Source organism: Artemia sp. Qi Xiang Cuo, chromosome 6, assembly GCF_049724085.1.
Source record: "Artemia sp. Qi Xiang Cuo chromosome 6, ASM4972408v1, whole genome shotgun sequence".
NCBI classification, from domain to species: Eukaryota; Metazoa; Arthropoda; class Branchiopoda; order Anostraca; family Artemiidae; genus Artemia; species Artemia sp. Qi Xiang Cuo.
In genome coordinates this window covers 33,082,872-33,097,147 of record NC_142799.1, presented here as the reverse complement: position 1 = coordinate 33,097,147, position 14,276 = coordinate 33,082,872, and the positions used below count along the sequence as shown (strand labels likewise).

At 33.9% G+C, this 14,276-nt stretch overlaps 1 protein-coding gene across 1 annotated transcript in view; it reads left to right on the top strand.

Moving 5' to 3' along the window:
• The first annotated feature begins 3,733 nt into the window (after nucleotides 1-3,733).
• The window catches only part of pen-2 (presenilin enhancer, gamma-secretase subunit), a 42,431-nt gene continuing 31,888 nt past the window's right edge, over nucleotides 3,734-14,276 (top strand). Inside the window, exon 1 of the mRNA XM_089090660.1 lies at nucleotides 3,734-3,845. Coding sequence (XP_088946786.1) covers nucleotides 3,785-3,845 — 61 coding nt within the window. The 5' untranslated portion in view covers nucleotides 3,734-3,784. The remainder of the gene's footprint in view (nucleotides 3,846-14,276) is intronic.

Here is a 14,276-nt window from a genome sequence, read left to right as displayed (position 1 = left end):
AGTTTAAAAAATCTTGATGAGAAAATGGCTTTGTTCCACAAAAAGCTAATTGACAAATATCAAATTTGTTTCCCTGAAAAAAATTTTTAAAAATGCTCCAGTGATAAACCCTTTATTAACCAAACTATAAAAACACTAATTAGAACCAAATTGAAGCTTTTCAAAAATGGTAAACAAGATGAAGCCAATAAATTAAGAAAATCAATGAAAAAAGAAATTCGCAAATTGGCAAAATCGTACTACCAAAATGAGGTCGAAGTATTGTTTACTAGTAAACCAAAAAACTAATATTCAGAGGTTAAAAATCTCTGTGGCATGAGATTTGAACAGCTTAGCTTCAGTCTACCCGAGTCCCCTGATATTACTGTCAATAATCTCAATAAAGTCCTTGCTTTCATTGTCCAGAGCCTTCCACCACTGTCTGACCAATTACCATCAGGAGCCCTTTCCCTTCTTTACCCTCTGTTTCCCCGTCTGAGATAGAAAGAAGAATTCAAAAACTAAGAAAGACAAGTATTTGTCCTTTGGATATCCCCTTTCCTCTTATTAGTGCCTTTGGTGATTTCTTGTCTAAGCCCTTGTCTTTCCTGTTTAACAAGATTACCGAGTCTGGGCAAATTCCTACAATTTGGAAACAGGGTTTCATAACCCCTTTGAAAAAGAAAAACGGAAAGCCTGGTTTTGAAGGTGTTCGGCCTATAACTCTTACTCCTATTTTCTCGAAACTTTATGAAGGATTAATTGCAGATTGGCTAAAGGAAAAAATCCTACCTCTTACTGACTTGAAACAATTTGGGAACCTAAAATCCACCTCTACTTCCTATTACCTTGTTTCTCTTATTGATCACATCGGGAAATCCCTTGAAAAGCCTAATTCTGGCTAAATGTAATTTCTATTGACCTTCAGAAACATTTGACCTTGTTAATTACAATATTTTAATTGAGAAACTTGTCAACGAGTTCAATATAGATCCCTTACTGGTGAAATTAGTTGCCTCCTTCTTAACAACTAGATTGCAAGTTTTCAAATACGAAAACCATCCTTCAAATACTCTCCCGGTCAATAATGGCATGCCCCAGTGTATTCCGTTGGTCCCCTTATTATGTCAATAATCAGTAATATCCTTGCTAAGTAATTGCGTGAACCATTGAACTTTTTCGATGACCTAACGGTTATTGAAAATCGCTTCAGAAATTTAATAAGCGACCCTATGAGTATCCTTAACGAAATTGGAGACGAGGCCTTAGACTTGGACATGACAGTAAACGCCTCTAAGTCCATGATAATGCCCATTTTTTTCCTCAAATCCTCGCCCTATTTTCTTAATTTTATCCCTCCTGAAATTTCTGTGTCCTCATTTAAACTACTTGGCGTCACAATTTCTTCAAATCCACGTTAAAAACATCATCCATAGAGCTAATGTGTCTATCGCCCTCCTTAAGCTCCTAAATAAATTCAGCGTCCTCCCTTCCCACTCCTTACGAATTTACACGTCTTTTGTCCGCACGCATCTAGAATATGCTTGTCCAGTTTGGCGCCCTAGTATTTCTCGCGGAGAATTGTAAAAAAACGAATCATTTAAAAAAAGGGTTTTATGAATATTCTTCAACGATGTCAAATTACCATAATCTCTGCTCCTAAAAAAAGCTAGTCATAAAACACTGGACCAAAGGAGTGTTTCGTTGTGCCTCCGTTTTGCAAAAAATGCCATAACAAACCCTTGGACGGCAAGTTCTTTCCCCAAATGTCAACCCCCATCCAGATTACGGTCGCCTCGAGCTGTTTCTGAGCCCATCCCTGCTTTGTCCCCCATTCGCTGCGTTACTTCCAGATACGAGAGAACTTTTATCTCCTTCATTACAGAAAAAATAAATAAAATGTCTCAGTAGTTTCTTCCCCCCCCCTCTTTTTTGTTTATTAGCTGATGGTACTGCCCCGGTTCTTGCAATCATTTGCTTGCCCCCTCCTTTTTTTTTTTTTTTTTTTTTTTTTTTTTTTTTTTACCAGTTTTTATTGCTTTTAACTCTTTTATTGATTTACCGTAGTTGAATTATTGACATTTTCTGAGTATCCCTTTTAATTTAATTGCATTTATGTTTCGCTCTAAGTTTAGTTTGACTAGTTTTTAATGCGTTTCTATTTCGCTCTAAGTTTAGCTTGACCGGTTTTTATCTTTTTATTTTTCTGATTGAGTTTCTGCATTTTTAATTATTGACTTTTAAATGATAGTTCACTATGGCTTTCTCTATTTCTCAGTTTCTCTTTGCATTTTTAGTGTAACCATTTATGTTGTCGACTCCAAAGTCCGAATTCGGCCCTTTGTGGGCTTGTGATAGCGATTTTTTTGAAATAAATATCTTATCTTATCTAGCCCAAGTTTTCCCATATGAAGTAACTGTAAGGGGCACGTTTATTTTTAACATATATATATATATATATATATATATATATATATATATATATATATATATATATATATATATATATATATATATATAATCTACTACTTCCGGCTACCACTAAAACTGCATAACATCATTTGGTGATCTTTTTAATGACAATTGAATTTCTGATTTTCCCTAATTTTTTAAGATATACCTGAGTAAGTTTCCACTTAACCTAACAAGTAAGTAACAAGTAACCTACTAGTAATTCAAAAATTGAATCCAGCTGAAAATGGTAAATTTTTATAGCTTTAATATTTAAGAGTTAGAAGCTATGAAGGTATATAGAGAACAAAGACGTTCCTAGGGTTGATTGTACCTGGGAAAAACTAACTACAGCAACCCTCTCCTGACTCAAATATAAACAAAAAAAAGCCAAATTAAAGTGATAAGCTTGATCAAAATAGGCCGCCCCCAGCCTCGCTATCTCCCCAGCCACTACGCCCGGGGAGCTGCCTCGGTTGCCTCTCCGTTTGAACGGCTCTGACAGAGATACAAGTCTTTTTATGGAAATAGGCAGTCAAAATTAATTGATAGAGGTAGAATTTATTTTATTTTGTCAGTGAGTGTGTTCACTTTTCAAGTGGCACCACCCGTGGTGAGAAAATGTTCATCTAAAGTCCAAAAACTTCTTAGTCTTGTATATGAAAAATTTTGAGAGACATGCACATAAACGGAGCGTTGAGTAGCACCTTACGATAACTAAAATCAAATGCCTTCAGGAAGTCTTTAAGCGATCCTCGTGACTTTAGTTAATGCAAATTCTATTTTTGACTCGGCATTCCTCTCCATAGAAGTAATTTATTAACCGTGCATACTATTGTAATTATCCAAATCCACTGAAAAATTAATATTACCAGCACCTCACCAAAAAGTTGCGCTCAACCAGTAATTGCATTTTTTGTAAGCTCATTTTATTTATTATAGAGTAATAATCTATTAAAAAGGAATTCAAAAATGAGCTATCAGGTTTTAAGATAAATACTAAAAAAATTTAAATAAAATATTTCTTGCAGTTCTGAGTGTTGGCTTCTTGAACTGTTCTTGTTATTAAGACTAACCACATATTCACAATTATTGTTAACAGCATCTATAACGTAATGAATAATTTCATAAGTATTCCTAAAGCTAGAAAATCAAAGTCTGACTAATGCAAGAATAGAAAATAATTGTGCAACTGTACTGTTTTAAATCTCATGTGTCCAATTGTCAGGGTGTTTTTATATTAGTTCCTTTGTTTTCCTTTCTTAGAAGCGTTCTCTATCCATTGCGTTCATAGATGGTATTATTTATTTTGGTTTTTAAAAAATACACAAGAGTTATTGATTAAAACTTAAAAATGGATAAAAGTAAATTGTCTGATCTGCAGAGGTTAGATCTCTGTAAAAAATATTTTTACGGTAAGGTAAACTATATATTCTATTTCTCCTAGTGTATCATGCAATTTTTGTTCAGCGAAAGATCTTGTGACTCATAGATTGTATTTCAGTAATGCCTAGGAAGCTGTATGAAAGATAGAGTGAAAATGCAGCTTATTTTAGGGTAACTTAGAAATTTGCTGAGTAAATATATACAAGACCCCAGAAGTACTATAGGGACAAGGTGAACACATTGCACAATTTGCTCTTTTATGTTGTTTCTAAATAGCCTGTATGATCAAGTCACTTGCAAATGTACCCTTCTCCCCCTATTCCCAAATAAACAGTAAAATAATGAAATATTGGTGTAAAAATGGAATTGGGGGTAAAATTTTAGTTTAGCTACTTTCTGCTATCTTGGAAAGGGGTTAGGTTAGGAAAATGAAACTTTCAGTAATGAATCTATGACCAAAAAAATATTCTGGGAAGGTATTGTCAAGCTTCCATGTTGGTATTTGTTTAGCCTTGTGACGCATCATAAGGAGAAGTGTTAAGAAAACAATTCTTACTTTAAAATATGTATAATGATCCTAGTTCTTATATTATCCAACGGTAGAACCTTTATCATCAAGTCTTTCCTCTAAAAATCCTCAAAAGAGAAAAAGTTTCCAAATATCACCACGTTGAAAATTCAATGCTTAAGTCTTTTTAAATTGCCACTTTAAATTGCCGCCTAATAAGTTCTTTTATAGATAGCCTAGCGTTCATGCCGGTATTTTTAATATTTTTTTTTTTAAACAGCAGTGGCTAAGGGCAAATAGTAGTGTAATAAATACAAAATATTAATAGCAGTGGCAAAAATCAAAATGTTGTATTTTCGGCGAAAAACCGAAAATACAAAATATGCACGGCATTGAAAAGAAATGAAATAATATAAAAAAATTTTTTATAAAAAATCTGTTGATTTTGAATTGAAGTTATCAGGTTAGGTTAGGTTACAAAAGATGCACGGAATTTTTTTTTAATGAGTTTTTTTTTTTAATGAGCACTGGCAAAAATACTGTTTTTTTAATGAGCAGTGGCGAAAATACAAGAAATGCACGGAATTGAAAAGAAGAAGAAATAATATAAAGGTTCGTGCAAAACAGAATTCACAATTTCTATAATTTCAATTTACCACTACTTTTTCTTTAAACACGTTTTTTGACACACGTGCTAAACGCTATCTATAAAACAACTTATTTGGCGGAAGTTTACAGCAGCAATTTCAAAAGACTTGAGCATCGTGGTACTTTTAGCATGGGTTTTGGAAACATTTTCTTTTAAGCTTGAAAAAGAAGGATTTTTAGAGGAAAAACTTGATGATAAAGGTTCTCACATTGGATAATATAAGAACTAGGATCATTATACATATTTTAAAGTAAGAATTGTTTTCTTAACATGTCTCCTTATGATGCGTCACAAGGCTAAACAAATACCTCCATGTTAACCCTATTCTGATTTCTAAGTCTTGGAAATTTTCCTACTTGACAGGTTGGTAAATTTGCAGTGGGCCATATAATTTAGATAAGATGAAAGTGAAAACCATTTGATGCTTTTTTTATGCTCTTTCATAATTCAAGAATTGCTTCTGGGGCTAGTTGCATCTTGAGCCCTTTAGGGGGCCCTGAAGGTATTTTATAGCCTATGAATAATGAAAGTGCTTAAAAAAGCATCAAATGATGTTTTCACTTTAATCCTAGCTAAATTATATGGCCAACTGCAAATTTACCATGAAATTTACCCTCCCCCATAATGTACAAATATATACCCTGAATTAGAATATACCACGAATTGTTGATGTTAAAGTTTCAAATTGCAAAATTCAGTGCTATTTTTGTTGATGACATTCAAAAAATTTGAAATGGCTGGAAAATGTTTATATTTGAGTTGCTTAATAAATGAGATTGAATTGTTATAAATAAGTATTTTTGGAATATGTTACTATTGAACAATTTATTTATAAACTAGTGATATGTTTTTAACCACTTTTCAATAACTCAACTAGTTTTGATAACTTCTTTGTGTGGTTAGAAAAATGAAATACCTTTGAGGCCCCTTTAAGGGCTCAAGATACAACTAGTCCCAGATGCAATTCTTGAATGATGAAAAAGCATAAAAAAAGACAGCAAATGACATTTTCACTTTCATCTTAGCTAAATTATGTGGCCTATTGCAAATTTACCAACAGGTAAATTTGACCAACCTATTGAAATTTTGACAAAATAACATTTTACTTTAATTTTCAGTTATTGTTTCTTTTTCTCTGGTTTTAGTTCTGAAAATGCAATTCCTGTTATTTGAATAGAATTTCAAGCCATACTGATGTTTTTTGTTTTAATTTAGGAAATGTATTTGTTTAAAGGTTTATGGACTTGCATCACCTAATTCTGTTTCTCAATGGTCTAGTAGTGAACACAATAATAATAGTTCCCTTTCTGATGTTGACACTTCTTTTGTTTCTTCATCGGCAACTTGCTTACCTGGTGTTTCTTCTTTGTCATTTCGTAGTGCTGTATCCAACAACCTTACCAGTCCTTTAGTTCCTGCATCCTCTCAGATTCCTACCTCTAAGGGAATGAGATTCCTTAGCTCTAATGTTGATAGCCTCCCTAATAAGCTTTCTGAACTTTCCTTTTGTATGAAATCTGAAGGAGTAGATGTTGCTGCAATTACAGAAGTTTCACTAAAAAATACCTTGTCAGTTTCAACTCCTGATGAAATTAAAATTGATGATTATCAACTATTTTCTAATCTGAATTCCCCTCTTTGCCACCAAGGAGTGTGCCTTTATATAAGAGATGGACTAAATGTTAGTCTCATTTAATTCTCTGAATATTGATGGAATTGAGTCTGTGTGGATTAAATTACACAATCAAAGAACTTCAATTGTCGTGGGGGTTGTATATAGAAGCCCCAGTGCTCTGTGTGTTATGGACTCTGAATCTAATTTGGCTGCCATGTTGTCTCACATGATGACCAATTTTGTCAGCTATGATCTTGTCCTTATGGGGGACTTTAATCTTCCTGAAATCCAATGGATTGATGGATCTGGTTTTTGTAATAGAGGTTCTCCTTTTTTGTCTGCCCTCTCTGATAATTCCCTCTGTCAATCTCACAACCAACTTGTTACAGGGAGGGTCAAGTCTCCAACATTCTTGATCTGGTTTTACTCAGTAACCCTGACTTTCTTATTCAGAATGTTATAACCACACCCGTTGGTAACAGTGGCCATGTTGTAATTATTTCAGAGTTATGTCTAACTACCATTCAGCCTTCGTCTAAGCAACAAAAGTATGTTAACCACAAAATAGTCTCTGAAAAACTTGCCAAAGTCAACTGGATAAAGCTTATTAGTGATGATATTGATGAGAGTTGGTCAAATGTAAAAACAGAAATTCTAAATGTTGAAAAGTCATGCACCAGAATTTTTCAGGTAAAACAGGCAAAAAGTTTACCTTTTTTAACTACTAAAATTAGCAAGCTAATCAATAGAAAACATAGAGCATGGAACCGCCATAGAAAAAATAAGACCACAGAAAATTATCTAGTCTTCAAATCCTTTTGTAATCAAACAACAAACCAAATAAAGTGTTGAAGAGAAGGTTTGAGGAAAAACTGGTAGGGGAAGTTAAGGTTAACCCTTAATCTTTCTGACATTATGCCACTCAAAAATGTAGCAGTAGATGCACAATCCCAGATATCCTGCATGATAGTAAATCAGTTGCTGATCCTGAACTGAAAGTTGAAATTTTCAGTCACTATTTCTCTTCTGTTTTTTGTCCAACCCCAGTATTGTATATCCTATACCTCCCTTATATGATGTATTCACCCATGTATCCTACACAAATGTTGTACAGTTTTGTGTCAACCTCTTTCCCTGCTGTTCAATTTATCATTAAATCTTTCTAGACTACCTCAGGATTGGAAAACTGCACATATTATTCCTATTTTTAAAAAAGGTAGAAAGGAACTTGCTGAAAATTATCAACCCATCAGCAGCTGTTAAGGTTCTTGAAAGAATAATCAATTCTGCAGTTGTTAAACACCTTGAAGCAAATAATGTTTTACACAGTTCACAACATGGCTTTTGTTCTGAAAGATCTGTTGACACCAACTCCTTGAATCATATAATCACATCACCAAGTTGCTTGATATTGGGGTTCCTGCTGACATGATTCTGCTTGACTTTTCTGAAGCTTTTGACAAAGTGTGTCATAATCAACTTGTAATTAAATTGCGTGCAGTTGAGCTCAAGGAGAAATCCCTGCTCTGGATCCTTGATTTTCTTTATTTGCAAAACCAATGTGTTCAGTTGTTTGATGACTCTGGAGATCATATTCTTTCTTCCTCAATATGTGTTCTGAGTGGAGTTCCTCAGGGAAGTGTCTTGGGTCCTACATTATTTAATATTTTCATTAATGATATTCCTACCATTATCAGCAGTAATTCAACTCTTTATGCAGATGACCTGAAGCTTCTTGGGCCAGCTTTGTCCTGTGAAGATCATGCCCTGCTACAAAATAATCTTCAACTGCTGGGTCAATGGGCTGATGCCTGGCTTCTTGAAGTCAATGTTGCCAAGTGCCATATCATTCACTTTGGCAAACAGCATCCTTGCCGCTCCTATTTTTTCTTAGGCCACCCCATCTCTTCTGTAAATAATGAGCAAGATCTTGGTGTCATTATTGACAATGAATTAAAAATCAACACACATACTAAGAGGTCTGCTCCTGGGGTTAGTTCAACCTTGGGTTTGATTAAGCGTACCATTTCCGCTTGTTCTTCTAAAGTCATCAGTCTTCTTTATAAGGGACTTGTGTGTCCTAAGCTTGAAGTTGGAATGTCACTTGCCTCTCTATATTTTGAAAAAAATATGACATTTCTTGAAGATTTGCAGAAACATGCCATTGAAATGATACCTGGCATGCAAGAGCTTTCCTATCCTGTAAGACTATCAAAGTTGAATCTCCCTACACTTGTATACAGGAGAAATAGAGGTTTTGCCATTTTAGCCTTTAAGTTATTGAGGGCTAACATTCTCCCAGCATTATTCCCGACTGTTAGTACCAATTCTAGAACTAGAGGTCATCAACTGAAACTTGTCAGCAGTCTACAACATCTAGAGTCTGTACTCAATTCTTCTCAACACATATTGACTACAATTGGAACAAATTATCTAATGAAACTGTTACTGCTGAATCTGTTGATGTTTTTAAATGAAGGCTAGATGTTGAGTTGTCCTCAAAAGAGTGTAAATTCAATTGGGATGCTATTAAAGATGGAGCAGCACCTGGTCACCAGTGATTCTTGCATACAACTAGTCATCATTCCAGAGCTCTACAAGGAGAAATCCTTAGATTGCTCCTAGCTGCAACTTAAGGTAATTTAAGGTAAATTTTTGAAACCTCATAATTTAGGATTGAGCAAAGTTGTGAAGCTGAAAACAGTTTTTTTGTACTTCATTTAAGCAGAAGATCTGTTTTGCAAGGTTTCACTTTCATAACACAAAGATTTTTAAAGGTCATCAAAGGTCAGTTCCCTCCAGAGGGAAAAAAGTGAAGGTAGTTACTTCAAAAGACTTTTCTAGGAATTTAGTCTGTAGACCCATCACTGAAAGTTTCATTTCCCTAATTTTACGCATTTTGACAGCAGCTCAACTATACTTTACCCCAAAACTCATCCAATGTGAAATATATAGCCTAAATTGCACATTTCACATGTGTTTCTGGCTTTTAATCTCATCACAATTGATCCAATTTATGGGTACACAAGGTGAAACAAGAGTGACACATGGCAAAAAGCATAGGAAATTTATAATTTTGGCTATATATTTGCACATTAGGGGTAAAGTATTATAGAGCTGCAGTCAAAATGTGTTAACTACAAGTATTCTGTATACTATGAAGTAAGTAGGCTACTATGCATGAGAATAACAATGTTGTGGTTAAGATAGGAAATAAGGTTAGCAGCTGGTTTGGTGTTTAATCAGGAGTTAAGCAGGGTTATGTTCTATCCCGATTTATATGGATCTTTTTGATGGACTTTGTCTTAAGGAGCACAGCAAAGGCAATGGGTGAACACAGGATCAAATAGGTAAGTAGTCTAAAACTTTCCTAGACTTAGATTATGCTGATGATTGATTTAAGCATCCTAGATGAAAGTATAAGCAAAATAAATGAACTTTTAAGTTTTTGTAAGTTCAGGTTCTAGAATAGGTTTAAAAATTAACATTAAAAAGACTAAGTTGCTAAAGCTAGGCATAAGTCAAGACAAAAAGGTAACACTGGGTAGCAAAAAGATCAATCAAGTGGTGAGCTTTACTTACGTAGGTAGTATTATTAGTAAAGTTGGTATTTTAAACAGATGGCTGTACGAAAAGTGTGGTTCAATTCTGCTTTCTACGGTTATAATAAGAGAAAGATTGAGTAGGCTAGGGCATATTCTGCAGATGATGGATGACAGATTGCCTTATATTGTCCTTTTTAGCCAACTGTCTAGGGCTAAACAAAAAGCAGGTTTTCCTTAGCCAGGGTGGGAGGATGTCATAAGGAAATATTTAATGGGGAAGAAATGGAAACTTCCTGAGAGGGGGTAAAGAGGGAGGCTTTGAATAGATTTGGATAGAGAAGGAGCATGTGTAGCTGTGCTGGCCTTAGGTGGCCTGGTGCTGAGTTGAGTTTTTAGTAGCAGTAGTAATTATTTTCTCAAAATATCCCATACTCAACAGCCCCAATTCTAAACTAGCACAAAAATATTCATTTTATAATATCCAAGTTGTTTTTACTAATCAGATTGTCTTGTTTATGGGAATTTCGTAGTTGACAACATAATTTAACTAGGAATGCTTCACTTGATGTTTTTTTATGCTCTTTCATAATTTAATAATTTCTTTTTTGGAAAATTACGTTTTCACCCCTTAATGGGGCCCAAAAAGGTAAAACAGTCCATAGTAACCAACAGTTTAAAACAATGTTTCTAAAAAAAAGCTGTAAAAAAACTTCCATTTAAGGACTCAAAAAGTAATTTCCCTCAAAAATGATCATTAAATTATGAAAGAGCATAAAAAAAGCATTTAGTGATGTATTCACTTTCATTATAGCTAAATGATGTTGTCAACCACAAATTATCGAAGTTTCCTTCCAGCATCAGTCTATACAATTTTAAATGTCATTTGAAATAATATTTTGGCAAATTATATTCTAAATCCCACAGGGAAATAAATTGCAAACTCAGAAGATAACCAGTTTAATAAAGGAGCTAGAAGGTAGGACTGCATTGATGTAATAGAGATATACATTATTAGGGCTAGCCTATATATGGGGCTATCAGGTGGGGAAGGGGATGCATTTGCATGAAGTTGATTAGTAGATTTAGAAACAGCATACAAAAAGAAATCAAGCAGTTTGTTCACCTTGTTCCTATCTCAGATATGAAATTTTGCATATATTAACCAGTTCCTCAAATAAGCAAGATAAACTTTCAGGAATGGACCTGGGTAAATTTGCTTTGGTTGACTACATCTAAATGAAACATCCTAATAAAAGTGCTACCCTTGGATTCGTTAGTTTATGCAAATAGCAGTTTGGCATCAAATCACTTCTAGATGTTAAATCATTGTACAATCTCAATCATGCCACCTAGAAAGTGGATTGTTTCACCAACAAATAATTTCAAATATACTAATAGAAAACAGTGGAACCTAATCTTGGGCAAACATATAAAGCTTGAGTCTAGTCTTGGAAAATGCTGTCCAATCTTAGACACAACATCTGAAAATTAAAACAATTTATCCTAATCACAGACATAGTCAACCTTGGACAGATTTAATCTAAGATAAGTGTTATTAAATAGAACAATTGTATTTAAATAGGCTAGGCTGTAGGGGTAACTTTTGTCTAAATTCATATGTTGAAAAACCAGAAGTTTTTCAAGATTGTAGATAGCCAGTCCCTTATTTAATCCCAACTACCTAAACCTATATTAATCATGTCCAAGATTAGAAGCCTATTGTCTATGTATAGGAATGATTCTTTTTAATCAGGATATCTGTCAGAGATTAGATATTTGCTGAGTACTGGGGGTCTTTTCCTATGTTTTTTATCTAATATCATGGTTGCTTTTTGACAATGCACCCCACCCCCATGATGGTTTCAAATAGCCCTAGGATATGTATAAAAACTAAAAGAAAACACTAAAACAATGAAAATTTTACTTCATAATGTGCAGCATATTTCTATTAATCAGATTATCACGTTCAATTCCATTGCCATGTTCATTTTAAAATCATTTTAAACAATATTTATCCAGAATTCCATTGTAATCACTGAGGCGAAATTCGATTTTGATCAAGTTAGGGCTAAAGTTACCTGTTGTATTAGGGCCTACACATTATTAACAAATTGTTTACTAAGATGTCTCCTTCTGTGGAGCTGCAAAACTACATAGATACCCTACTTTAATTTGTTAGCATGTTTGCTTTAGAGGTGGTCAACCATAACAAATATACCTTGACCTGCATGTACAGTTATGAAAAATCCTAGTTGATATGCTTTTTGCTTGGTTATTTTGGAAAGTAGGCCTAGGGCTAGGCTAAATGATTTGGGTGAATTAAACTTTCAGGAAAAAGCCTAAATGATGCTTTGAGAAGAATTATGCCTTTGTATAGAATATGGGCCAATAAATGACTTTTCTTCAGATAACTAAAATGTCTCCTTATTTTTTGTATTCCCATAACCCCACTCTGAACAAACCTTTCCCTGTCCAATTAATATGGGAATGCACTATAACTTTTAATGACATTCCTCCACATATTGTGTCAAATGTAAGAGCCTTGTTTGCTAAACTTTAGGCCCAAGCTGTTGCTGGAGTGTCTAATCTAGGTATTAGAACAGTAGAATTCTTGTAATAAAATATAGAAGAATAGATGGCCATCATCCTAATAATTTAACTTTAACAGAAAAAAAACATTAAAAATAGTATAAATACAAATATTAAGCCTACTGTCCATGAAAATAGATTATTAATACTATCAAAAATATATAAATGTCCCAAAAGAACAGCAGCAAGAATGACAGTTTTTCCAGTTGTACAAGCTTGAGCAGCCTGCATAATTTTTCAGCTAACACTATTTATAAATCCTTAACTACTACAATGGAATTTTCAGGCAACCTAAGAATACTGGACTTGAATTCTCACACTTTAATTAATGAAGTGACTAAACTAGTTTCAGTAGCACTTCAGAGCTATAGACCTTCAGCTTTTTCTACAATCAATGCCATTTCCAAAATACATTGTCTGTTACCCTAACAATTTGCAAGGTGGATAAGTGGTTCTGGCTTTGCTTCGTCTAATCATCCTTGTCAAGTAATTCTTTAAGCCATGGACTTACTCTCACAATTCTAGATGTTTGAAGAAGAAACTAGATTTAGAAGTGATCAAATCTCATCTTGTTAGATCTATTGCTGACAAATATCCCAGATACAATTTAAACAATAAAATGTTGCCCTCCCCTAAAGGAGCTAGTGATTTTGTCTTTATATGGTTGATATAATTGCCAAAAGTTCTCTAAAAATAAAATTAAAAGAATCTACACAGATCATAATAAAATTAGACCTCATATACAATAAATAGACAGGGATACTTGTTGCTTTTTGGATGGGTGATGCTAATAAAACATGGATATTTTCAAATCCATTGCATGCCAAATCTAGGCATACTAGATGTTGCTAAATTGCTAAAGATACTTTTATACCTATCACCAGATGTAAAGAATGCAATATCTAACAAGAAAAAGTCTTGGAATAGCTATATATAGTCCCATAATGATGAGGATTATTCTAAACAGAAAATTTAATAGGAAGTTGAGAAATTTAATCCAAAGGATAATTGCTGAATATTAAGGAATCCTAGCTGTTGATACGAAAACTAACCCTAAATTTGTCTATCATCCAAAAGCCATAATTGAAGTCGGATTACAAAACTCATAAACCTGTCAGGGGAAACAATTTTAGATTCTAAAGAAATTACCCATTAGATTCTGCTTGTAGGAAAAACTGAAATAGACCACTACCTGAATTGAAGTAGCTAGTCCTTCCTACCCTACCCATTGATTACCTAATATCAGTTACAAAGTTTGTTTATGAAAGGCTTGTAAACGATCATAACTAAAGCCAGGGGACCCAAAATTGGGTCTTAAAAGAGCTAGCTTATTACATTGCTGATCCACTTGCAATACTTTCAAGTATCCTTTAAACTTGGTAAGCTCCCAGACAAATTGAAAAGAGTAAGACAATAATTCTATGAACAAAAAGGGAAGGAAGGATAATCCTACCAATTATAGTTCTTTTACCCTGACAACTGTAGCTCAAAACCGTTTAGAGAGTATAATTGATGACTCCATCCTTGTCTGTTTTGAATGCAATAAACTCTTTA